At 64.6% G+C, this 26,353-nt stretch overlaps 1 protein-coding gene across 5 annotated transcripts in view; it reads right to left on the reverse strand.

Annotated features, from left to right (window-relative positions):
* Window positions 1-26,353, reverse strand: part of INPP5A (inositol polyphosphate-5-phosphatase A) — a 162,680-nt gene that overhangs the window by 83,002 nt on the left and 53,325 nt on the right. For all 5 annotated transcript variants that reach the window (XM_045068816.1, XM_045068813.1, XM_045068814.1 and 2 more), the window contains exons 3-4: window positions 11,575-11,675; window positions 9,393-9,480 (exon numbers count right to left, since the gene is read on the reverse strand). In XM_045068816.1, the coding sequence (XP_044924751.1) occupies window positions 9,393-9,480; window positions 11,575-11,648 (162 nt within the window). In that variant the 5' untranslated portion in view covers window positions 11,649-11,675. The remainder of the gene's footprint in view (window positions 1-9,392; window positions 9,481-11,574; window positions 11,676-26,353) is intronic.

Genomic DNA, 26,353 nt, shown 5'->3' on the forward strand with positions numbered 1-26,353 from the left:
CCCCCCCCGAGCCCTCCAGCAGACCCGGGTCAGATAGGAGGCAGGCCTCCCAGGAGGGAGACCCAGACCCTCTCAGAAAAGCGAGTCCAAGGTCAGCACAGGGCCCCTGGGGCCTGTGCTCCCGCGAGAACACCCTCCTCTCGGCGGTGCTAACATAGCACAGGGCTGGACGTGAGCACGGGTGCCCCAGAACGGAGAGCGGCAGACAGAGGGAGGAGCACAGTCTGGGGGGGACCAGGAGCCCTGAGCAGGGGCACCGGAGTGGGAGTGGGGGAACGTACCACGAGGTCAGGGGCCAGCCCCTCCTGGGGTGAAGCCAGGGCCCCCGGGGCAGGTAGGGCCCTCCCAGGGTGGACGGAGCCCTCCAGGCCCCAGGCCCTCCCCCCAAGACACATGGTCTGAGGGCAGGGAACAGAGAAGCAGCCTCAGCACATCCCTCGGACAGGGGAGCTTCCGAAGCAAAGCTTTTAGGCCAGGGGCGGGTGAGGGGTCCCCTGGAGAGGAGCCTTCCGGGGCACCTGACGGTCTCCGGTGTCCTTCCTGCACACAAACGAAGCCAGGCTCCCGGGATGCCGTGGCGTCCTCACAGAAAAGCAGCTCACCCAGGCACCTCTTTCCAAAAACCAGATCCTCCAAGGGCTGAAGGCGCCGGCTGGGCACGGCGGGCAGTGGAGGCGTCTGGTCTCCTCACCGCAGGCCAGAGCCCACGCGCTTCCCCTGGGGCCTCTAGGTGATGCCAAGTTCCCGGTGCTCAAGGACGCTGACACGGCTCTGGCTTCAGACCCCTCTGCCCAGAAGGAGCCCTGCTCCGAGAGCTTCGAGAAGACAGCTCGCATGCGTGAAGGCAGGCCTGCGGTCACAGAAGTGCTCTCCACTGATCCCATGTGCTCTCGGTGCGACGAGGCCTGAGGACGAGGGTCCGGCTCTGGCCTGCCACTGCCCGGGGGCGCTCAGTCTTTCAGATCCTCTAGGGGCCCACAGCTAGGGCCCTCACGAGACGGCCTCCCTCCTGGGCCACCAGCAGTGCAAACACCAGCCCAGCGCCAACGAGGATGGCTGTGCCAGTCCCGCCAGCCCCTGCCCGTCCCACAGGACACGTCGGGTCTGCTCGGCAGACACAGCACCTGGGCAGGGTCCGGCTGCTGTGCACACATCTGGGGTCGCCGCCCACACGCCAGGGACTAGCGAAGGCGCCATCGTGGGCTGCCTTCCTGTGGTGGACGTGGCCAGGCCCGCTGTGGGGACAGGGCCACAGCAGCCGTGGCCATGCCATCCACACTCTGAGCCAAGGGCCAGCCCCACTCCCTCCTCCCTGCCTGGCCATCGGCATATCTGGGCTCTCAGAGGCCCCACGGGGTCCTGCCCTGCGGCATGCAGGCTAGACCAGGGGCTCCCAGTCCTCCAGCTTCCCGACCACACACACGGCCCAGCCGGCGTCTGCCACTGAGCGGGAGCTGCAGAGAGGAAGCCGCCGGATGAGCCCGTACGTCCCACACGTTCCAGAGCGCTGCTGTCCCTGAACCCCGAGGCCTCCCCGGGTGCCCGGCACCGGCCTGCAGCGCATCGCAGTGGCCTCGACACGGCGTGCGGGGTGCCCAGGCCGGCACGTCCTGCTTCGGGAGCCGGGTGCCCCCATCCTCCTCCTGCCAGTGGGGGCAGGATGGGGTCGCCAGGGCAAGGGAGGGGCTGTGGGGGTGGCCTCTGGCCGGAGGAGCCTGGAATTCACCCGCATAAACGAGCCTGTCCACCCCACCCCGGGCCTGCCCGTCACGCAAATGAGCAGCAGCACAGACGCTCACTTCCGCACTGAAGCAAGACGAGGCAATTATACCAAAATAAATTTGCAATTTCTTCCTCATTTAGCCACTTCTGAAGCCAGAGTCTAGGAAAGCCGTTACCTCACACGCCCTATCGACGTTCAGCGTTTCGTGTGGTAAGTGACGTGTTTTCTCCGCCCCCCGCGATGGGAGACTCCTGTGCTCTCACGGCTCCCATCGACAGATACACAGAAGGCCTGGAAAACGTCCCGGGCCACTTCCTCTGCGTCGAGGTCTGCGTGGCCGTGCCCTGCTGCAAAGTCAGCAGCGACCGATGCCGAACGCCGGAGAACGCAGTGGAGATTCCTGGCAGGCCAATCCTGGCAGGCTTCCTGGGGGAAGCACTTCAGAGCCTTTCGGGAACCCAAGCACACCCTGCAGTGGGGGTGCTTGCCGCAGTCCAGACGGGAGCAGCTCCCTCCAAGCAGGTACAGAGCTCCGTGTGTCCTCTGGGGACCCTGCCTCCTGAGCCTGCACAGCCCCGCATGCCTCCTGTGCTGCCGGGCCTAGCACACACGGTGGGCCGGGGAACCCGAGCGCCCAGGTCCAGGAAGCCGGCCAGGCCTGGAGAGTCCCGCCTGCCCTGGAGCCCATCCCCGTGCCCGAGCAGGTGTGCGGATTACCGTCACACGTCACGTGCCCGACTCTGACTGCTCCTCCACACAGACCCAGTCACGACCCGGTGAGGTGCAGACGGGACAATGTCCTCGGGGGGCGAACGGGACAGCAGGGGCGGGGGCACGGGCAAAGGGCGGGTGTGCTCGCGAGCGGGGGGAGGGCCCCACGGGAGAGGCGGAGGCCGTGCACAGCAGGGAACGGGGGTGCACACGGAGGGCAGGGCTGGGGGGTGCCAGTGAGCGAGGGGGGAAGAGGCAGGACGTACGGCAAGGTGGCTGCCACCTCCTCCCAGAAGACGGGCACCGCTGGGCCTCCGTCCACGGGGAGCAACCCAGTGACCGCGATGCCTGCCTCCACCTGCCGCCCCGGTTTATGCATGTTCTAGGAGGCGGGGGCGTCCCATGGACCCCGGGATGCTGGGGATCAGCCCAGGGTGCCGAGCGGCGGCCGCTCGCTTCTCCACCAGATGCTGTAGTGTCCCCAGCGACCTCCGGTCTGTCCCCAGCGTGAACTGCAGGTCACGTGGCATCCCACCTCATAGCGCATGGGAGGGACCCGGGAGCAGGCAGGAGGTGGAGGAGCAGGGGACGGGGAGGGGGTGCCCAGGGGCCCAGTCCCACTTGGAGGGGTGTCTCCTGCTCTCCTCCCCAGCCAGTCCTGGCGCAGCAGCAGCAGCAACACTAACCTGTCCCACTACCTGGCGTGCTTTGTCCACGTGGCAAGAACAGGACAAGTGTGCCTTCAGACCTGCCACGGATTGACTCTGGAATGTCTGCGTTCTTTGTGGGCAGATCCAAAAGCCTTAACAGGAGGTTACGAGCTCAGAGCCTGCCGGGATGCGAAAAGACTCAGCACTGAGGCGCGGAGAACACACCCCTCGTGGAGAGGGCAGCCGGGCTGTCCACTGCTTCCCGCGCAATCCAGCAGCGGCTGGCAAGGTCCGGTCCTCTCGGGCAGTCCAGGCAAGCGTCCAGGTTCAGGCACCTTGGGGGCAAGCCTCTTCCTTGTGGGGTCTTTGCTGCCCTGTGGCTTCTAGCACACCCTGCCCCTCCCCTCCCCCCACCTCGTCCCCTGCCTTGCCCTGGAGGAGTCCATCTCCAAATGTGGGGGCCCCAGGCCCGACCCATGGTCTTAAACAAATCTAAACCGCGTCAGGCCTCCATCCTGAGCTCACGCCGGCACAGCCACAGCCCTGCCCCCGACGGGGAGGGACGAAGGGCACCCACGTCGCACACAACGGAGCTCGGCTCTCCCGTTGCTCTCTCGGACGCAGAGCACGCCCACCGGGCACCCGCGATGGTGGCTGGACCCCAGGCCCTGGACCAGAGCATGAGGGCGACAACCGGGGCTCAGGGGTACAAGGCAGTGGAGTGCCAGAAGTGAGGGGAGCCAGCAGGGGTGCCCCCGGGGCAGGTGCCGCAGGAGGCAAGGGCCTAAGGGCACCCAGGGGCCCCCACCCCGGGCCAGAACGCGAGCCCCAGCCCACCCGTCCAGCTCACACGTGGCTGTGCAGACGCCCGGGGCCGGGGCCCTCAGTCTGTCCCAGGGACGCCCGCGCGGTCCATGGACAGGACGGGGCCCTGCCCTCCAGAGCCCAGCTGCGCCCCGAGGAGGCCGACCTCCGGTGTTGGCGTCCCGGGAGAAACGGGAGCAGGCACTGACCGGGGTGGCAGCCAGGCCCCCGCACGGGGACAGCTGGTCTCAGGGAAGGGCCCCGTGTCTCCTCCAAGCAAATCTAACAGGATCCTTGTTTTAAGTCAGAAAAGCCTCGGGAGCGTCTCCTGGACCAAGTGCTGCTCTGGCGCCACCTCCTGGTGACGGGAAGCATCGGCCCCCCCCAGCCCCCCAGGTCGAGTCCCCCAGCTCAGACTTCCTCCAGTCCACAGCCCCCCGCCCCAAGGCCCAGAGGCCCCTAGGTCCGGAGTCCCCCCAGGGAGACCCCCGTGGTCCGGCCTCCCCAGGCTTCTGCAGCACGGCAGACCCCCACGTGGGGTCACGCTCACAGACCCGGTGCTTTGGGGTCGCCCTCTTTCTGGGAACAGACCACTATTTTCTGATCCTTATTAATACCTGTGACAGCATTTATGTATAAGATAAATTCATTTCAATTTCCTTTTCCAATTAATGGCCTATTATTTGAACCACACTCAGCTAAAAATATTGCTCCAATACTATTAATCTTGTAAAAATTAAATTTTCCTCCTGCGACAGCCAGAGGCCAGCAGGTGCAGGTGAGGGAGTGGCCCCAGCCGACGCAGCCCAGCCCTGCCCAGGACTCGGGGGGCGGCAGTCCCCGTACCAGGCCATGCGGAGAACCCCAGCATGCGGCGCGTGGAGAGACGGTACGCCACGGGCCCCAGGTCAAGCAGGATCTCATGGTGAACCCTCGGCATCTTGGTCACAAGCCGGGACGGCACACGTGCACGGACCTCTGTGCCCACCCCAGGAGGAGCTCTGGCTGCGTCTGGAGCACAGGCACCCCTTTCCCACCCGCCCAACATGGCTGTCCAGTAACCTAGTGGCCATTAATGTGCCTCCCACGGGACGGCGACTGCGGGAGAGGACCCCCCACCCCCACCGGAGGATGGGGACCCTAGAAGGAAAGCCAAGCCACAGCACTGCAGGTCGGAGAGCGCTTACCCCCGCTGTCGGCAAGCCAAGCGCTCCAGCCTGTCCCCTGACACCATGCAGCAGCTCCCCACCTGCAGCCGCAGCCACAGGGGCTCAGACCTGCGGTCCCCATGTCCCCGTGCCAGGTCAGTCCAGCACAGCAGGGGGCCGCCCCCAAGCACAGTCTCAGGCTCGAACCAAGCACCACGGCCGGGATTCTTGCAGATGCGTCATCTCTGCATTTACGACCAAAAGAGGAAAGTGCTGCCAATTTTAACAGAAATGCCATGGATCTTGGATGCACCTGGTCTCAGATGCTTTAAATTTGGAAACGTGTGGGCTGAAAAACAGGCCAAATGTAGCCTTACCGCAAAGTATTTCCACGCGCCAGCTGGACAGCAAGATGCCAGCGGGGTGAGAGCATCGGCCGCGGGCTCCGTGCTCCCTCTCTCGGGCCGCGGGCTCCGTGCCCTCTCTCGGGCCGCGGGCTCCGTGCCCTCTCTCGGGCCGCGGGCTCCGTGCCCTCTCTCGGGCCGCGGGGCTCCGTGCCCCTCTCGGGCCGCGGGCCGTGCTCCCTCTCTCGGGCCGCGGGCTCCGTGCCCTCTCTCGGGCCGCGGGCTCCGTGCCCTCTCTCGGGCCGCGGGCTCCGTGCCCCCTCTCTCGGGCCGCGGGCTCCGTGCCCTCTCTCGGGCCGCGGGCTCCGTGCCCTCTCTCGGGCCGCGGGCTCCGTGCTCCCTCTCTCGGGCCGCGGGCTCCGTGCCCTCTCTCGGGCCGCGGGCTCCGTGCTCCCTCTCTCGGGCCGCGGGCTCCGTGCCCTCTCTCGGGCCGCGGGCTCCGTGCCCTCTCTCCGGCCGCTCGGGCTCCGTGCTCCCTCTCTCGGGCCGCGGGCTCCGTGCCCTCTCTCGGGCCGCGGGCTCCGTGCCCTCTCTCGGGCCGCGGGCTCCGTGCTCCCTCTCTCTCGGGCCGCGGGCTCCGTGCTCCCTCTCTCGGGCCGCGGGCTCCGTGCCCCTCTCTCGGGCCGCGGGCTCCGTGCCCTCTCTCGGGCCGCGGGCTCCGTGCTCCCTCTCTCGGGCCGCGGGCTCCGTGCCCTCTCTCGGGCCGCGGGCTCCGTGCCCTCTCTCGGGCCGCGGGCTCCGTGCTCCCTCTCTCGGGCCGCGGGCTCCGTGCCCTCTCTCGGGCCGCGGGCTCCGTGCCCTCTCTCGGGCCGCGGGCTCCGTGCCCTCTCTCGGGCCGCGGGCTCCGTGCTCCCTCTCTCGGGCCGCGGGCTCCGTGCCCTCTCTCGGGCCGCGGGCTCCGTGCTCCCTCTCTCGGGCCGCGGGCTCCGTACCCTCTCTCGGGCCGCGGGCTCCGTGCTCCCTCTCTCGGGCCGCGGGCTCCGTGCCCTCTCTCGGGCCGTGGGCTCCGTGCCCTCTCTCGGGCCGCGGGCTCCGTGCCCTCTCTCGGGCCGCGGGCTCCGTGCCCTCTCTCGGGCCGCGGGCTCCGTGCCCTCTCTCGGGCCGCGGGCTCCGTGCCCCCTCCTGTGGCTGCAGGCAGGTCCCCCAGACACGGTCTGCCAGGCCACTGGCCACACGGCCGTCCCGCAGTGGGAAACACTCGGGTATTTAAGATTATTTCCAATTTTTGACATCACGTAATCTTGGGGGCTTCAGACACCGCTTTCTGCGAGAAAGGTTATGTTTTCAAGGAAACTGCTGAGTTACGGGACAGCCTCTTTCCAGGCGTTTGTTTTCCCACCGCAAACTGCAGAATGACGTTTTGAGATAAATCTCGGGCTGCTGGGAAACCAAGCAGTGGCTCCTGGGCCCGACAGCCGCCGACCTTGTGCCTTCCCCTTCTCAGCAAGCGAGCACTTCTGCGGAAGAGAGACGCAGCTGTGTGCACGCGACAGAGACGCGGGGCAGACGGTGGAGAGCGCCACAGCGACCACTTCAAGAACATTCAGGAAACTTCCAGAAGCAAGCGTGAGAGAGACAGACGGACGGCAGCAGGCACCAGGCCTTTCCGGGAGGACCCTGTTTCTTCTCTCAAGTTCGCCGGCCCATCTACTGAGCACTCACAAACCCCCCTCGGCCCCAAGTGGCCCCAGCCCGGCCTCTGGCAGGTCCCGGCTTGGCCCCGGGGAGCCTCCTGACCCCGATGGCCGCAGCCTCATTCCCTAAACACCATGGCTCTGACCTGTGGGGCGAGGCTCACTGGACGTGCTGTCCTGCTACAGTACCATCTGACTTTGCTGGTTTTGCTTTCTCTACCTATTTCCTTTGTCACACACTAATGCTCTTATTTTATGATTTCCTTCCTTCTGCTTGCTTTGGGTTAATTTGCTCTTACTTTCAAAACTGCCCACGCTGAGCATTTAATGCCACAAACTCCCCTCTGTGGACCCCGCGGGCGCAAACTCCCCTCTGTGGACCCCGCGGGCGCAAACTCCCCTCTGTGGACCCCGCGGGCGCAAACTCCCCTCTGTGGACCCCGCAGGCACATCTCGCGGACCCTGACGGCTCCTGTTGGTCTTCCAGGTCACCGGACCCACGGTTCAAACTGCTCTGTGACATTCTCTGGACCCGTGTGCGGTGTATTTCCAAATACCTGGGAGTCTTCCAGACACCGTTTCTGTTTCCTTCGCGTCTATCTACTCCGTGCTGGGGCGACAGGTGTGTGACCCTGGCCTCACACCGGATCCCCACGCGCGTGTGAGCCGCTCGTGGATGTGCTCTGAGGCCAGGATGGGAGTGGCTGGAGCCAGGCGGAGCCCTGATATGTGCCCTCGGGGCGCCCGCACGCCCGTGGGGCTGCGCTGCACCTGTCTGGAGAAGCTCCCGGCGAGCCTGCCTGGGAGTCTTCTTCCAAGTCTCCTTGACCCTCACTTGGAAAGACGTTTCTGAGGAAACGTACGGGCACAGCCGGGACCCGCCCCGTCCCGCAGCAGCCGACCGGGCGACGGTCTGTGACAGCCATTTCTGTGGCTGCTGCTCTAGTCGGTGTCCTGCTCTAGGCGGTGGGGTCACACGGGGTCCACCGGTCCGTGAGGGGAGGCGTCGGAGCCCGAGCTGCTGCCCATCTGGTCTCAGGGCCGTCGGCGGTCTTGTCCGCGTCCGTGAGTCTGACACGGGGCACACACACCCCGCCCGCGGCGTCCTCTTGAGGACGGACCCCCGTGTCCCTACGACGGGTCCCGCTGCCCGCAGCACTGCTCAGACTGAGGCCGACTGTGGCCCCGACACACTTTCGCCTCCTCGTGTGCATCTGCAGGGCACCCCCGCACGGCTCATTTTGAAACACCAAGTCTCCCGCCGAAAGGAGGTAGGTCAGACGCGAGGACGTGTCCCGCAAGGAGCGGGGGAGCAGGGACCGCCGTGCGACGTGACAGCTTCGGGGCACAGCAGAGCGCGCCTGCAGAGGCCAGCGCCCCGGGGGACGGGGATGCGGCACACGCGTCGTGAGGATGAGCCTCAGCGGGGAATGCCGCCGCCACTGCAAACCTGTGACGGAAACGACCTGCGCCATCTACGCGGTTCGTCCGGTTTTTAAAAGCCTCGCCCCTGCCCCCCGTGTCTGCCCACTTCCTGTTTCCGCTCCTCCTGGGGTCCCCGTGACGCGTGTGCCAGCAGCCCAGACGCGCCGTCCCGGGCAGGGACATCCCGATGTCCTTCCGCGCTCTGTTCTGAAGGGCTCCCCCCGCCAGGGCCCCCCAGGCACCTGCCCTTCGTCCCGCTCCGCGGCACCGGCCCCGCTGTTCACCCAACCGATGCCGTTTGCCGCACGGCTGTGGTGCTTTTCGCCAGAACACGTTCCGACAGGACGCAGAACTAGGTCCTGCCACCGGGGAGTGTGAGGGCTGAGGGTGTCTCTGGGTCAAGGACCGGCTGAGAGCCAGCGGCCAGCGGGCAGAGGCAGGAAGGCAGGGGGTGTGCGGGCAGCACGGGGCCCACGCCGGCGTGGCTGACACGGCGGGCAGGAAGGCCGCGCTGAGCGTGGCAGAGGATGGCTGTGCGTGGGGACAGCAGCAGAGGCGTGGGGCAGCCGCGCGGCAACAACCACGTCAGCCGCGGGAGACACTGCCGGACTGGGGCAAAGGAACTGGCCTGTGCCCTGTGAGCAACTGTTCAGAGCAGAGCCGGGAACAGGAGGGACCCTCGCCTCTGTGAAGAGCCCCGACCGGCCCTCCTCAGCCCACAGGCTGTGCCCTGGTCCCCGTGTTGGTGGCCCCCGCCCGTGGACCCCATCCAAGCCGCTGACATACCAACTCGGGCATGGCTGCCTGTGCGGCCACACCGGCAGGGCGGCAGCCCCGCGGCACACGGTCAGCCCGGCACCGACCCCGACCCCGGGACACGGACGCGCACTCACCGTGAAGTGCTCCTGGGACCTGAAGTTCTCGTCCAGGTAGACGCGGGCGCGGCTGTACTCCTTCATGGCGTCACTGGACAGCAGCTCTCTGGGAGGGAACAGGGTCCTTTAGTGCACAGGCCGCCTGGAACGCGGCTTCCGACCCGCGGCTGTTGGCAGGGACGCCATGTTGCATGCCACCCTGTCAAGGCCCCCGACTCACAGTGGGGAGGGACACAGACGGAGGCCCACCACGTGCCCCGGGCAGGTGAGGGCTGCCCGTCATTGGCCGGGATCCCGTGATGCCCCGGGGATGCGCGGGACCCAGCAGTGTCTCAGGGACGGGGACGCAGAGGTGCGGGGACCCTGGAAGCTGGGCCTGGGCCTCACACCACCACAGCACGACCCCAGGCTCTGGGGAGCGTCCCAGCTGTTTGCGCCTAGCCGGCTCGGGCAGGAAACCACACTCCCAAATGCCCCCGAGCCCAGGCAGCTGCAGCGCCCCCGTCCCTCTCTGGGGAGGGGCTGCGCTCACAGACTCCTGGCGCTCCACGACCCGGACGGATGCGGGGACCGGACGCGGGGCAGGACGCGGGTGAAGGAGCAGGACAGGAATGAGGCGCGGGGTGGGGGCGGGGACGCACGGCAGGCGGCCCCCCTCCACAAGCCTGCAGGCCCCTCCGGGACAAGCCTGGCTCTTCCCCCGCGGTCCTTCTCACGGCTCCCCAGGGCCCTCTGTGCTCTCAGCGCTGGACTTGGGGACTCGGGGTGCGAGTTTAACATTCGAATTTCTCAATCTCCTTTTGTAGGCGGCGCTTTTGCACCTCCCTGAGAAGCCTGCCCCTGCCCCAGAGCCACGCCACGTGGTCCTGCCTTTCGTCTCGGTGGCGAGTGACCCCGTATTTTACACCTACTCCGTGACATGACTGAGACTCGTCCTCGTGTGCAGCGTGGGGGCGGGTGGACTCGGTGTCCCCTTCTCATGCAGGGACACCAGCGATGCGGCTCACGGCTCCGCAAGTGGCCCGGTGACACGGGGGGGGGGTCCCCCTGCAGTCTATCCCTGTGACCTCACTGTGCCCCAAGGTCTGCAGCCCAAGTGCCCATCTCGTGCTTTGTCAGGGTTACTCTGGCTACTCTTGGGGTTGAGCTACACTCCCCTGCTCTCCCACGGTAATCTGAATATTAAAATTAAATAAATTTTTTTTATTAAAATTGCCTTAAAATTACATTATTTTGGGAAAATTTGGCCATTCTTTTAAAAAGATATGCTCTTCAGCAAATTACCCCCCAGTCTAACAACTGAAAACATGGATGGCTTGTGTCCGTCCACAACATCAGGGATCTGAGCAGGACTGAGCGTGGTAACGGCCACTGAAATACCCCTCGGGCCACGCGGCAGGTGCCAGGCTCTGAGCACAGTCCCAGAGGCCTCTGTGGGCATGGTGGCCTTCAGGGACCAGCCTTGGAAGTGAGGAAGCACCATCTCACACCGCAGGAGCGGTCTCAGTGCCCCGAGTCCACGGCTAGGGCATGGACAAGGCCACATCTAGGACCCACGGAGGGCAGAAGGCAGGCAGGTGCCGCGGCCGCTCCTGCTACCCACAGCCACACAGGGACCCCACTTCTCAGCGTGGGGCCTCACAGGCCTGCTTCTACCCCATGGGTCCACCTCCCAGGACCATGCAGGCATCTTGGTGCCACTCCCAGCAGCACCGGGAAGGCCTGTCCTCCACGGGGCCACAGGGCGCACGTGTGGTGGTCAGCACACCTGTGGCTACTTATTCCCAGTGACAAAAATTTCACCCCCACAGATGTCCATCCCCTCCACTGTGACAAACACAGCTGAGAGCTGCAGAACGTCCATGTGTCCGTCCATCAAGGGAAGGCCGGCAACCACCACACCACAAAGATGAGAAGGACGTGCCACCTGGAGCCCGGGGCTGAAGTCTCGAGGCCCAGGGGACTGCTGTCACCTCACAGGTACACACCCCAGGGGCGCGCTGTCACTCTCTGCGCCACCTCCCCCCGCCGGGGGTCCGCTGTTACCTCCTGTCCCCCCGCACCACCCAGCACGGGCACACTCTTACCTTCTGTGCCCACCCCAGCAAGGCAGCTGTTACCTTCTGTTCCCCGAGGGCACTCATCACCCCCCGGGGCGCCGTGTTCCGGGAACGGCATGGCACACAGCACGGGGACTTACTTGACGAACTTGTCCACGTGGGACATGGAGGCCTCGTAGTTCTTCCCTCCAAACTCCTGGCAGTGCAGCGCCATGAAGTGCGGCTTGTGCGTGTGCACGACCTGGGGAGGGAAGCAGGACAGGCCGTCAGGGGCGGGCCGCACGGACACCCCGTGTGGGAGGCGGCTGCCAGGACAAAAAGCCCCACATGCCCGGTGAGGAACAGGAAGCACTGGGAGGAATCAGACACCTCCGTGCGGCCGACCACTTGGTTTCGAGCAACCTCCGCTCTCCCAATACCCAGCACTCAGAATTTCTCCGAAACGTCTTCAAAAATTCAGAGGTGTCTCCCCCTAGTTAACTCCTGTGTCTCAGCACGGAGCACCCGTTTCACCCCCAAGGAAAAAGCTGCCCCGCGTCACCTCGCTGCCGACCCCCGGGAACGTCCTCCACGAAGGCCACAAGCCCCGTGGGCACCCACGTGTGAGGGCACGTGCACACGTGCGTGAGCACGTGTAAGCCAGCGTGTGGCACGCGCACACTTCTCACTGGACTGGGAGTCAGCAGAGCCCACGGCGCGCCCTGCAGGGGCTGCCGCTGCCCGACCCACAACTGGCTCAGGACAACCCAATGCCACGCCCGGCACCCGTGTCCCCGCAGGCCGTGTGGCCCCCCGTACAGCCAGAGGATCCAGGCCCCGGTGGCGGCTCTTCCGCGGGCACGGCATGCTCCGTCCCCAGGGCCGCTGGGCCTTCCGGAAGACGTGAGTGAAGCTCCCAGCGATGCCGCCGGGCAGCGGGGTCCCGTCCGGGAGCCGTCCAGCCGCCCCACGCCCCACGCGGCCCAGCACCGCGGTCCTCCAACCGCCTGCATCTTTGCTCCCCGGCAGCAAACCACGTTGGGCGTCCCGGGGTGACCCACGGGTCACTGAACCTATGTTGACCGGCACCTGCTCACAGAAGGGACAAGGCCCTTGCCGGCCCCACCCCACGGGCACAGGGGGACAGCACGGCAGCACTGGCCGGTGAGCAGCCCGGCCGCGACAGCCCGGGGTTGAGACAAGGACCGGGACTGCCTGGGGCCCACGGGGACCAGGGGGTCGAGGACAGGGAGCAGACATGCAGGGGCCTGTCCCCACGTCCCCAGCTGCCCGTCACACACACCGCACCCACCCACGGCCACCACGCACCTCTCCCAAGCATCTCTTGACTCAGAGAAGGGTTTGCCAAAAACCTGAAAAATGACCTTCCCCTGCCCCAAATGCAGCCTCGCAGAGTCAGGTTCCTGCACAAGCGCTCTGATGTCACCGGCAACTCAGCCTCGGACAGCACTTCCTGCCGGGACCTGGCGGCTGGCGAGCCATCCACAGCCTCAGGGACGTGGTGCTGCTCTGGGCAGCCCTGACAGAAAGCAGCTGCTTCTAGGACACAGCCAGGCGGAGCCCACGGAGCAGCTGGACGGCTGGCCACAGGCGCCGAGGACGCGGGAGCCAGGCCTGTGTGCCGTGCATCGGGGGTGAATGGCCCCAGCACAGCCAGGAAGCAGTAGTGGCAGCCGCCCCAAACTCACGAGGGTGCGGGGCACCCGGGGAATCAGCGCCGTGGGGCTGGGGATGGAGGCCTTCCAGGCTTTGTCACGGCACCTTCCAGCGGGTCCTGACACACCTCAGCCTGCGGCCATGCGGACCACCGCGCCCTCCGTTTCTGACTCCTATCTCTCCGCTTCACTCCAGGTCTTAAACCCCGACCCAGACGCCGGGTGACCTGCCCTGGGACGGCTCACCTGGCCCACGCCGTCCCACAGTGCCACTCGGGAGGCCACGCTGCGGTCCGCTGTGCTCCGCCGGGCCTCCAGGCGCTGAACCAGCCCCACACACAACACTGTACCCCAAGCTGGACTTTAGGGCAGGAAAGACCTATGTTCGATACTTTTTAGGTGGAAAAGATAATGATTTTCCAAATTAAATTTATCATATTTGAATCTAAATTTTAACTGATCACACAGCCAAAACAGTGACTCCCGTGATTTTCTCGGGGACCTTAGTGGACTGTGACAGCTCTGAGCAGTGGCCCGACGACACTGCGGACGGCGAGCTCGACTCGGGTCTACAACGCACCCCTGCACCGTGTCTCCACAGCGGGCTCCGGGCACCGACCACGAACCGTCCCCGCTGGGCTTCGTCGCTGGGCGTGACTGGCCCCTGCGCGTGCAGAGACCCAGGTCTGAGCCGTAAACACACTCTGTTCAGCCACCGACACGAGGTCCCGTCCATTTAAACCCGGGCCTGGACTCCTGCGGAGCCGCGCCGTGCTCCAGACACACCCCGAGAGGCGCCGGGCCGGCAGGCGGCAGGCGTGGAGCAGGCAGGGAGGCCCGGACACACGGCGGGGCGCGGCGGGGCCGCAGGGAGCGCGCTCCCAGAGGCGTGAGGGCCCGCAGGAACCGGGCACTCCAGGGAGCCGCCCCAGAGGCCCGGCTCGGCTCAGGTTCCAGGGCTTCCAGTTGTGGCCCACGGCCTCTGCCCTGCGTTACCAGACGGCTCTGTACCCTGCACCCTGACCTGCTGCCCCAGGCCCCCAGGGACGGCCCCTCCTGCACACGTGCCCTGCGAAGCCCCCAGGAGGCCACCGATCCCCTGCTGGACCCCCAGGACGCTTCTCCGCCCTCCTGCCCCACTGGGCTCACTGGCCGCCCTCCATACCCACGTCTCCCAGGACGATAGGCCCGCGCCCCACATCCCACGCACCCCACGCTGGAGCAGCCCACGTCACTCACCAAGCCCCGGACACGCCTGACCACACGTCGGGATGGACCAGGCCCCTGGGGCTGCGTCCAGCGCAGGCGATGCCCGAGGTACAGCGGTCCCCAGCGTCCGAAGAAGTCACGTGGAAAGAGGACATGCCGGACGAAGGGTCGCGTGTCATTCGGAAGCAGTTAGTAAACTGATGAGACCGTGAAAAGTTCTAGCAGAGAAGTAACGAACGACCTTGCAAAGAGGTCGGCTGTGAGTGGCGTCTCTCGACACCAGTGGTCATGCCCTGGCCCCCGCAGGCCGCTCCCCGTGCACAGACCCCACCGAGACGGGTCCCACGCACAGGGAGCTCGCCCGGAGACACCGCGCCCTGTCCTCTGGCCGCCGCAGCCGCGGTGGCCGGGAGGAGCCTGACTGGTCACCCGGCCGTGCGCGGTCCCTCCCTGCAGTGAGCAGCTGCGGCCTCAGCCCACAGCAGTCCCCGACCACGCGAGGCGACGGGCACCTGCCAGGAACCCCGACAAGCACGTCCGTGCCTGTGGCTCACGATGACACGAGAACATCCGCGTGGTGGCCGTCCCGGGCTCAGGATACTCCTCTGAAAGGGAGATTTTTTTTTTTTTTCATTCAAAATCAGCAAAAACAACATTTAGTCGTGCACTGCACAGGTGTGGGCAGCCTGTCCTCCCCTGGGAGTGACCAGCGGCCATCCGGAGGGAAAACACCCCTGTTCTTCTTGCAGACAGGCTCCCGCAGGACCCCAGAAGGCGGCCACTCAGGGTGGAGGGCGCACCCCGTGGGAGGGGGCTGCTTACGAAGCAGGGAGGTGCACAGGGTGTGCAGACCCCCAGGTACTGCCCAGAGGCCACACAGTCCCCTTCGCGCCGCCACAGCCAGCTCTGACTCAAGGACAGCCAGGAGCTTCCTTCAGTCCTCGGTGCATGAAGACACGGACGAGAGAACCCACACGGCTTTCTCGTGTGGGGAGGGTCTCCAGAGACACGGAGGACGACAGGTCTGTCCTCCAGGAGCTTCTCTGCAGACAGATGAGGAGCCACGACAGGACCAGGGCAGAGGCTCTACCGCGAGGGCGTCCCGCTGAGGGGGTGCCAGAGATGGGCACCGCGTGGTCTCAGCCACGTGTGCCGCCTGCAGTCACCAAACTCCCGGAACACGGAGTGGAAGGAAGCCGCTGGGGGCTGGGGCGGGGACACCTCGGGGCAAAGGACACAGGCCTGGGACCCAGCAGCCGGCAGCCCGGCCTGCCGCATGCCCGTGGACCCTGGGGCCGGGCCGAGGCCGGCCTGAGATGCGGCCGGGGAGCCCCAGGTGTGCAAGTCCTGGAAAAGCAGCGGCCGGTCGGAGCCCGCGGCCAGGAAGGGACAGGGCTTGTGGAACAGAAACAAGGGGAGGCGGCCTCGGGGAGCAGCTGGCGAAGGAGGAAGCAAGGAAGGGAAACGGGCCGACGGAGGAGAGCCAGGAGAGCGCTGCGGTCACCATCGCGGATCCCGGGGTCACCGGGACCAGATCGCCCGGTCACTACGGGCAGAGATCACTGGGGACAGACTGGGGCAGCCTGCGCCGCACTTTGCTGGGCGGACAGAAGGGGGTGCTGTCGGGCTGGGATTCTGCACAAGCCTCCTCCCACGGGCTCCCAGGAGCCGACGCTGCAGAACTGCACAAGGTCCAGCCCAGCCCCGGCACAGGACCCCCGGGCACAGCGGGCCGGCCCACACTGCGGCAGAGTTAAATGTACTCAAACCACCATCGAGAGCAGGAGTCAGAAGCACAAAACTCCACCAGAAATGGACCAAAAACAAAAAGAGAAAGAAATGACATGAACCTCAAGGAGGAAATGGAAAAAGACAAAATCCTCATCACAAAGAGGAACCCACGACAAAGCCCCCAAGAAGGGCTGAGTGACAGGAGAAGCTGTGATGAAGGGGAGAGGGGAGAGGGAGAGGGGAGGGGGGAGAGGAGACAGGCAGGGCACTGGCATGGGGAATGGGCAGGGAGGAGGGGAGAGGCTGGGGGGGATGGTGAGCAGGGGATGGGGGAGGGGGTCGGCAGGGCGACGGGAGAGGGCTGCCGGGCAGGACAGCCACCAGTCCCTGCGGGACCAAGCATCAGATCAGGACTAATGTTTAAAATCGTCATCCAGGGAAACGTCCCCAGAGTAGAAAGAGCTGAGCTTGTGCCTGGGAGGGCGCCCCGAGCCCAAGAAAGCTCACCCACACGGCCCGGCCGCGACACAGGCCGGCAGGTCCAGGAGACCCCAAAGGTGCAGACCCAAGTCTCCAGGGACAAAGATCCACGAGGAAAACCAAGAGGTCACGGTACACTGGTCACAACCAACACGCAAGCCGGGCAGCACGGGCACAACTTCTCTGAACACGTTGGCGAGACCAGGCGCGAGCCAAGCACTCACACACCTGGCGAGCGTCCTTCACGCGTCGGAGGCAGAAACACAGGCTTCAACGGACAGCAATCGAGGGAGTTCGACCAGAGCGCGCGTGCCAAGGTCTTCGGTGGAGAACTGCGTCCGCGCTTTCGGCTCTGCAGGCCACGCTGTGTACACAGCAACGGCTCCAGTGTGCCAGTGTGGACGTACACACAAGTGCGTGTGCACGCATACACAGGTCCCCACAGACGAGCACACACGTGTGCCCTCCCACACGTGCACAGAGACACAGCGTGACCCTGCCAAGCGCCCTGATGGGACCGCCTGACCCCAGAGTCCGGGCTGGCTGCAGAGCACACGCAGCCCTGTGCACGATCCGAAAGATGCCGGTGCTGGGCCCCCGCGGCCCCCTAGACAGAAACCCGCAGAGCTGAGTGACGGAAACCTAGAAAATGCCGACCGACGGACCACGAGGGGCCGAGAGAAAACCAGTGGGCGCCCAGCACAGGGGCCGCAGCGCAGCCGTGTGGACATGCGAGCCTCCAGAACACGCCACGCCGCCCACCTCGAGCGTGCCAAGTCCACTGTGTGCCAACGACAGCCCCGCAGCGTAATGAAAACGTCTTAACTTCCACCAAGATACTGATGCACCGTGGTCCACGAGCTGTATCAGGAGACGGCGGGAACATCGGAACGCAGAGCCGATATTCAGGGACGTGCCAGAGAGCCTGACCATCTTCGTGGGTGTCACAGTGACACAGGGGACGCTTTCAATTCTTCCAGAGACTCAGGCTGACATGCTGACGCGTGACGTTGTGGTGCCTGGATTTTGCTTCAGTGACTGGGGCGGACGCGGGGCACGTGACAGGCCTGGCTTTGAGCCGGAAACTGAGCGAGGGCAGCGGGCACCGAGGGACAGCGTCCTGTTGCCCCTGCTTCATGCACGTTTTGAATTCACATGATACTTCGCTCACCATGCTCACTGTTTAACTCGGTGGGAGCAAGGCCAGAGACCACCCGCCACCCAGGGCCCCGGAGCTGGACGGGGACAGGGAGCCCGTTGGGATGACAGGAAATGCGTGCATCCGACTTGCGTCTTCCCTGGTTCCTTAACGGCAGGGCAAGGGGGAAACAGGCCCCAGGCCTCTGGCTGGCAGGCTCTGGGGGAGGGCAGGCGCCTGAGTATCCGTCAACCCGTCACTCAAAGACCCAAGAACTTCATTTTAAAACAGATGTAATTACGGCACATGGTGAGAAACTCAAAATAGCTCGTTAGGAATCCTAATTTTAGGGACACACTGTGGAAAATTTCACCAACAGAAAAACAATGTTTCCTTTGCGAGCGAGCGAAGCTGTGGGTACTTCAGGAGGAAACGTAAGGGTTCCGCAGAGCCGTGAGCGGCCCTGGCTGGGACGCAGGCAGAAGCCAGGACACAGGCTCTGCTCAGCCCAGGGGAGGACGCCAGGACACGCCCTCCATCGTGTGCTCTCACCGATCCACATCGCAGGGCCAGGGCCACTTCTGCTGCCACGTCCTCGTGGGACAAAACACACCCCAGGAGCCAGTGCCCTGGGGGACACGTGTGTCCTCGGGGTCGGGCCAGCAGCTGCCCGGTGCCCGACAGCAAAGCCCCAACTGGTGGAACGTACCCATTTCCACAGCATAAAGGCCCCCCGTGGCCTGAGCTGAGCTCCTGATGTGACGGCACTGAACGTGGGATCCGGGCGATGCTTGGTGACGGGGTTACGTCCCCTGCTCCTGGGCGGCAGCACATGCAGTACGATTACCAGGATGCGGAGAGTGGGGGTGGCTGCGACCTGTGGTTGGGGGTCACCGACTCAGTCCCGGGGTTTCTGCTCATGCTGCGTGGGGCAGCTGGGCCCAGAAGCAGCGGGTTCTCCGTGGCCTGCAGGGCGCAGGGTGCGGTGGCGGCGTGGGCTCTCCAGAAGGCCCACCTGCTCGCACGGAGTCCTGCTCCATCCTTCCCGGCGCAGACCCCGGGCCTGGTGCCCTGGGCTGCTGAGCATCCACCTCCTGGACGGACGGCCTCGGACGGTTGCTCATGTGGTCCGTGAGGGCGCTGGGAATGGACACCAAGCACAAGCCAAACACAGGCGACAGGTGGTGTGGGTTCGACCCCGCCACACGGGCTGTGGGCACAGAGCTCTGGCCCTTCCCCACCCCTCTGGCAAGGAGCTCAGGGCCCTGGTGATTCCAGGCAGGGACCCCTTCAGGGCCGATGACACAGGCACCTTGAGGACAGGCAGGAAGAGCCCCCCCACGGGGCGGGACAGAGAGCTGTGTTACTTCTGGGCGGAAACATGTCTCGGTAAACAACCTGGTGGTCTCCAGGCCCCAGGCAGGTCCAAGTGAGCAGACGCGTGCCCCAGCCCACAGGGCCTCCACTCAGCTGGGGCCATCCGGCTGTCCTCACCTGGGACAGCCTCAAGTCATGGCCTCAAGTGCATGCTTGCTTCGCCAAAACTGTACCCCCCCAAAAAAGCCTCTGATAAAGATACACACATTCTTTCATCAGAACGATCAAGGAAAATGTTTTGGAAAAGAGTGAATTAGAAACGTGAGCAAGAAAGCACCTAACCTAAGGCATCGCCACGTGCACATGCACATGCAGCCCCTTCCAGCCCTCCTGCCGCGCAGGTGACCCGGGAGGAAGGCGGCCTCGGGCCCAGGAACGCCGCAAGGCGGCTGCGCCCAGCCCACCGGCCCCTCGTGGGCCAGGAGTCAGCGCCAGAAATAGCAGCAGCCGGCCGCGTTCGGCTTTCTGTGGAGAGAGCATCTGAGTGACCTAAAAAGGAATTATATCCTGCACACGGGCCGGTGGAAGCCCGATGGCCAAGATAAGAGCAGAAAGGGGACGAGAGAACGTCTTGAGAGAAAAGTTACTGCTATTCACCAAGTCTACCTGCACAACACGCTCCTCCTGAAGACCGGGGCGGCAGGGGCTCGGCCTCGCCCCAGGCTCGGGGGCTGCACTGGGCAGGCACAGGGGAGGCCAGGGAGGCTCCCAGGAGGAAGCCCAGACTCGGCCTCCCGCACCCTGACGGGCTGCCTTCCCACGGTCCACACCCCGCACACGGCCACCGGCCGGACTGCCAGCAGCCAGCTGTGCGGACGGCAGGCTCTTCTCCCCACAAGCTGCACACAGACGGCCACACTCCGTGGCCCCACCGGCCGACCGGCGAGGGGTCTCCCAGAGCCTGTGTGAGGCCGGACCCAAGCTCCGCGTTCGCGATGGGTGCAGCCCGGCTGCCGACCCAGAGCTCGGGGCTGAGTCCCCTCCGTGCCTGGCATCGGCTGGGCCGCGCCCACAGTGGACCACAGCGCCGAGCTGTGGCTCCGGGACACTGGATGGGCCGTTGTGCCGCACACACGTGTGCCTAGGTCTGTGCAGCTGGGCAGGAGAACGCTCCTGCTACAGACCCAGAACAGGTCCATGCTTCAATTTTAACAAAACTTGCTGCTTTAGGACATCAAAGCTCTACTGGTCAGTTTTAACCTAGAAAGCGCTTTCACCCACCCGAGGCAGGAGCAGTACCAGACCGGGTCCTCGGCAGACGCGGTGAGGATTCCCGCCTGCTTCACACACGCTCACTTGGCTTTACACTGGCCAGCAGTGGACACAGCCCCATGGTCACCACTCGAGACACCTCGGCACCCCTCCTGGAAACCCCCTCCCCAGCACCACCCACCACGTCCACAAGGCCCCTTCTTTGAGCCATTTCTGCTTGCAGGAGACTGTGATCCCAGGACCTAAAAGACCCCCAGGGCCCACACCTCGCTCTGGCCTTCCCAGTGAGCCGCCCTCCTCCCCGCCCGGCCCCCTAAGGATCATCTCCCCTTCCCCCTCAACCTCCCCAGTGTCGCCCAAGCAATGGTAGGCCCAGAACACCAGTGCGCACCCTCCAGAGCCCCCCCGGGTGCCAGCTGACTCTGTGCCTCCTTTCCCACCTGGGGAAGGGCTCCCTTCCCACCGAAGCTCCCAGGGGCGTTGGCACTGACGCAGCTAGGAACCCTGGATCCCAGATCCAGGCAACGGAGGACTCCCCTCTCCTGACGGCTCGCAGGCCCCACCCCTGCCCACTGTCCAACCAACTTCCTCCTTCCTCCTCTGCCCGAATCTGCCCCCGTCCCTGCGGCAGGCAGCAATTGCCCTCGACCCACATGGCCCAGTTCCCTCCTCAGCCTCCTGCCTCCTCCTTCCCCTGCCTCCTGCCAGGAAGTCACACCCCAGCCTCTTCCAATGGCTGCCCTGTCGTGGACCCCTGCCCATCCGTCCCTAGCACCCTGCTTCCTGCCCCTGTGGGCTGCCGTGCCCCTCACCCCAGGCCTCCCGACTCAACGGCCAGCTTGGCCTTCAGCACCGAGGGGCTGGGGCTCCTGTCCTGCGGCTTTGTAGCCTCGGGCACAGCTCCTGACCCTGCACACCTCAGTTTTCTCATCTACAGAGTGGGCCTCAGGGGAGTAAGTTCCTAGCCCAGCCGGCGACCTCCTGATCAGGAGGTAAGACCCAACTCTGGGCAAGCCTTTGAGATGGAAGAGAATGGAGGTGCGTAAGGAACACAAACTTACCGGTCACCCGGGACCCCGCAGCCACCTGTCATCCGCACGTGGGCACTGACCACAGCTGCAGAGGCCGGCAAGGGCCTGATATCACGAGCTCCTTCCCACGCCCCCACAAGTCGCAGTGGGCACCAGACCACGTTCTGTGGGCCTGAGGCCGAGAGGTGGGGTCTGGCAGTGCCGAATGGGCCCCCAAGGCTGTAAGTGAGGGTCTGAACTCACTGGACCCCCAGGCAGGGAGAGGGCACCGGGGATGGGGGTCAGAGCAGCTCCGAGATCCCCGCATCCACGGCCAACCTGCAGCCCTGTCCATGGGCGGCAGCAGCCAGGCGGGGCCTCTGTCGCGGCGGCAGCAGCCAGGACGCAGGAGCCCGGCTCTGCCGGAGAGCGACAAGGGGCAGCTCACCGCCTCTCTCCCCCCGCATCTGCCACGGCGTTGCTCAAAATGCACCGGGGCAAACTGCAACGGGCCAAGGGGGTCCAACCCACCAGGGCGGCACGCGGGACAGGTGGGAGGAGTCCACTGACTGCCCGGGCCGCGGGCCAGACCTGAATGCGGCGACACGCGGGTTCCCTGACGTGCTACTGACCCAACTTCACCACTTCCTTCCTCCTGTTCCAACGCGGCTCCCAGAAAACGTGCTCTTGGGGCACTTGTGGGCAGCGCAGGCTCTATCCCGCAAGAGGGACTCTGCTGGCCTCCTGACGGCGTCCTGCAAACCCGTCCTCATTCGTGAGAAATCCTAAAATCCGCAGGACCCGCAGCTCTGCAGAGTCCTCTCTGCAGTGAGTCCTTCAACGACCTGGAACTTTGAAGAGACATCCCGCATAGCACTCTGCCCCCCCAGTCCACAGCCCACGCAGGACCGGCTTCGGGGGTGGGCAGGGCCACCGGTCAGGGCACGGGGGTCCAGGCGACATGTCAGTCCGTGGTTCACGGTGGCCAGCCGTCCCGAGCCACGGGCCGGGCAGCATGCACCACACGTCCCCAACAGTAACCCTGCCGTCCCTCCCAAGATCTCGGGGCACAGCTGGCTCGGTGACGACCGCCGCCTGCCCGGAGCCACACAGCCAGGTCGGGGGCGGCCCGCGGAGGGGCCTGGCTGTCAGTCCCCGCCGTCTCATCCCGGGGAGGTCAGGAGGCTCACAGCTCCGGGCTGTGTCCACAGACGAGGCACCGTCACCGGCCCTGCTTCCAAGCTTCTATTTGAGAGTAACTTCTAGAAAAGCACCGTCCTCGCTCCCGGAGAGTGCCCTGGGACCCGCGGGAGCGTGACTCCGCACCAGCCACAAAGCCCCCGGGTCACACAGACGACGGCGGACCGTCCCTCCCGCAGACCTGCTCTCGCAGGCCGGTCCTTTCCTTCTCTTGTGAATGGGCTTTAAGGGCACTCAAGAAGTCCGCCCGGTTCGAGGTCACAAGGACTTTCCCCTAAGACTTCCAGGACTTTTATCGTTTTAAGTCTTATGTTTAGGTCCACGGCTTACCCTGATCTTCGTGACAGGGGCAGAGGACGGACAAGGTGCGTCCGCGCGGGGAAGGACACGGCCGCTCTCCCGGATCCGTCCGCTCAACGCGCTTCTCTCTCGTAGCTGCGGCCAGCCCGTGTCCGTCGCTTGGCCGTACTCCTGGTTTATTTCTGCATCTGTCTTCCGTTCCACTGACCTGTCGCTGTCCTGCTGTCCTGCTGCAACTCTACTATGCGTCTCGGAAGGAGAAAGTGGGAGCCCTACACGTCTGGCTCTCCTCGTTCCTTACTTTCCCCATATAAAATGTCAGATGTATTTCGCAGACTTCTGCCAAAACGGCACGCGGCGATTTCGAGGGGAACGTCGGTGAACGGGGTCTCCGTCGGCAGGGAGCCAGCGCGCCCGTGTCAGGGAGTCTCCGCGCCACGACGAGCAGGCCGCGCCTCTCTGTTTCTTCCTGTCGTGTCTGCGGGTCCCGCGGGTCCCGTGGCTCAGCGCTCAGCGGCTCACACGCATGGCATCCGCACCACAGCCCATGCCGGCGTGACCGTCATGTCCCGTGTGGCGCGTCCAGCCGGTTCCAGTAAAAAGGAAGATGCTTGCGCACAGCCCTGGACGCTGTTGTCCACGCGGCCACGTCTCCGTGGTTTCCTCACGGCCCGGCAGCTGGGGGGGCGCCACCCGCACGCGGGGTCTCAGCCCTTCCCTCCACGTCCTTGTCTAGCCTCTGCCCCTGCCAGGACCCTCGGGACCACATTGGGCGGGAGAGGGGCCGCCAGGAGCCCTTCCCTCCCCGGCGGCTCTGCGGTCAGCTGTGGGCTCTTCGCAGGCTGGGGAGGGCCCGTCGGTCCTCGGTTTACTGATGGTCTCCAGCGGAAAGCTCCAGGATCGGGCCTGAGGCTTCGTCGGCGCACGCGGAGATGACGGGACGGCTCGTCCCCGTGAGTCACCCACGGATTTTACGAACCGACCCTGACTTCCTCCGCGGGTGACGAAGCACTAACGCTGTGACGTGTGTGCGCGTGTGCACTGCTCGACATGGCGGTGTCAGAGCTCTCTGCTCTGTAGCTGTCCCGCGGGAGACACGGGCAGGTACTCACGCCTCCGCCTGCCGTGGTCTCGGGTGAGGGAGCGTCCCCTGGGCTTCCTGCAAGTTTCTGAACTACCGTGACTGTTCCTTGCTTAAATGTTGGACAGAACTTCCCAGGGAAACCACACAGTCCTGGAGGTTTTGTCGGAAAATGTTGGCAAATGTTAGTGGAGCAGAGAGTTCACTTATCTCTTCTTGACTGTAAGCTCTGATGCTTCATTTTTCCAAAAATATGTTCCTTTCCTGTAAGTTTTCAAGCCTATCAGCATACAGCTGGCCCCCACAGTCCCTCCGTATCTCTTTAACACCTGCCAGATTTTTAGTGATGATGCTCCCCCCATCAGACTTCTGAAATGGGTGCTTTTGTCTTCTACCTTCAGAAATTAGATGTAGAAAAGCAAGTTAAACCCAGAATAACCAAAAGAAAGGGAAAACTTAAAAAGCAGAAGTCAGTGAGTGAGAAAACAGAAACACGACAGACATCCTAAAACCCAGAGCAGGGTCTCCGAGATCCACAAAACTGAATCCTGTAGCCACACTCCTGACTGGTTTTCTCCTCCGCAGGGTCCTCTTTTCTTGTGTCCTTGCCCACCTGGTGGTCTCTGGTCGGTCTAACAGTGACCCTGCAGCCACCTTGCTAGGCACCCCTGGCCAGGACACCCCCTCGGGCAGCAGGTGGGGTGGCCGCAGGGCAGCTTTGACCCTCTCCAGACTCACCATGCAGCCTAGCCTGGGGCCTGATGTTTGAAGACCACAGTCTCACAGGTATTTCCCAGTTTTAATTTGTTTAAGGTGCAGGTTTGGTGCCCGTTCCTTCAAGCTGCCTGGAAGACAGCACTGTTTATCACATCACTCTTACCGCTATTGTCAGGAAAACTCCAACAGCAAACAGACAACGTGTCTGCTCGAGATCCCTGACCTTTCTTATCACGGAGCTGTTCCACAATTCAGCGAATCCTAAAGGCTGATAACAACGCAAATACTCCCACCGCGAGAACCCCGAGTCTGGTGGGAAGAACGGATTCCTGCTGCCTGGTGTTCCTTTCTTAGGCCAAGTCCCTGGACGCTTGGAGAGCCTGGCTTTGCTCTGTGGAGTCTTGTTTGAAGCAGGTCTAAGGTCTTGCTTTTTCTCCTTCTCTCACTAATAAGTACTTACTACGGGATTCCAACACGTGCTCGATTTAGGTCTGTAGGAGAGATGTGTAACCGCCGTAAAATTTATCCACGGCATCTCAGCAGACTCGAAACCACCCAGGAGCCCGTCGACAGAATGACGACTTAAAATGACAGCCTGTCCAGCTCACGGCACACTCCGAAGCCGATGAAGCAGGTCGTGTGCACTCATCTGCACGGACGTCCCAGTTTGCCGAGAAAAGAGTGAGCCGTGAACATCCCCGTATCCGTGACCTGCTAGGGGCTGCCCCACTTCCCCGGGCACGTGCCAGTGAGATGCGCTGGACAGGGAGCAGGGTGCTGAGCTGTGTGCTCTCTGCCTTGTGCAACCGAGAAAGACGCGCTGACCACACACGGTGCGGCACACGCACTCGCAGGTCTCGGGCAGAGGGAGCAGGACGGCTGCCGCCAGGACCGCACCTGCGAGCATGCCACCGCCACAGAGGGAGAGGAGGCCCACTGACGGCCGGAAGCCTCACCTGCGGCTCTGAGAGTTCAGGGCAGAGCCGGCCCGCAGGACGGCCGCTCCGTCCAGAGCCATCCTGAGAACCCCAGCCCCAGGAGCCCTCTCCTTCCCAGCACCGCCCCTGGGCTGCCCGGGGGGCCTCCGGCTGTCCCTCGTGTGTGACGGACACTCCCAGGACAGGGGGTCTGGCTCTCCTGCTCCTTGCCGGGGAGGTGCTGCCATCACGGGGAGGTGGTGCCTCATGGCCTCGTCCAACCCTATTCACCCCCAAGAGGCCCCACTTCACACCCTTCCGCGCAGGAACGTGGCGGGAACACAAAGCTTGAGGCCCAGGCAGCTGTGGAGCCCGTGTCTCCGGGGGGAGACAAACCCATCAGTACCCGACAGACTCGGACTGCGATCCGGACGGCGAGGACGAGTGCACGGAGCACGGGGGGGGGGCAGGAGAGGGACCAGGAGGGGCCTCTGTTGGGGAGAGTGGGGAGGGCGGGGGGCCGGGGAGTGGGAAGGTGGGGACGTCCAGTTAGAGCAAGCACAGAGGACCGAAACACCTGGTGCGTCTGGGGACAGAGCAGAGAAGGCCACAGACGGACCCTGGGCTCTCACCCAGGGGACAGGAGCCCGAGAGCCACCGGACCTGAGCTGTGGTCTCGGGGAGCACCCTGCTGCTCGCAGAGCACAGAATGGGGATGTGGCCGGGCCCTGGGGGAGGTTCTGGGTGGACCAAGAAGGGGGCACAGAAGGGCTGGCTGCCATGGGGGTGGCGAGCACAGGGCCCGGCTCCTGGACTGGGAGCCTGTGCTCCCCAGCAAGGGGAGAGTTGTGTCACCGGCCCCAGGCCCGGGGCTGTCTCGGGGAGACCGGAC

The sequence above is a fragment of the Mustela putorius genome, unplaced genomic scaffold, assembly GCF_011764305.1.
Source record: "Mustela putorius furo isolate JIRA1106 unplaced genomic scaffold, ASM1176430v1.1 tig00003909_pilon_pilon_pilon, whole genome shotgun sequence".
NCBI lineage: Eukaryota > Metazoa > Chordata > Mammalia > Carnivora > Mustelidae > Mustela > Mustela putorius.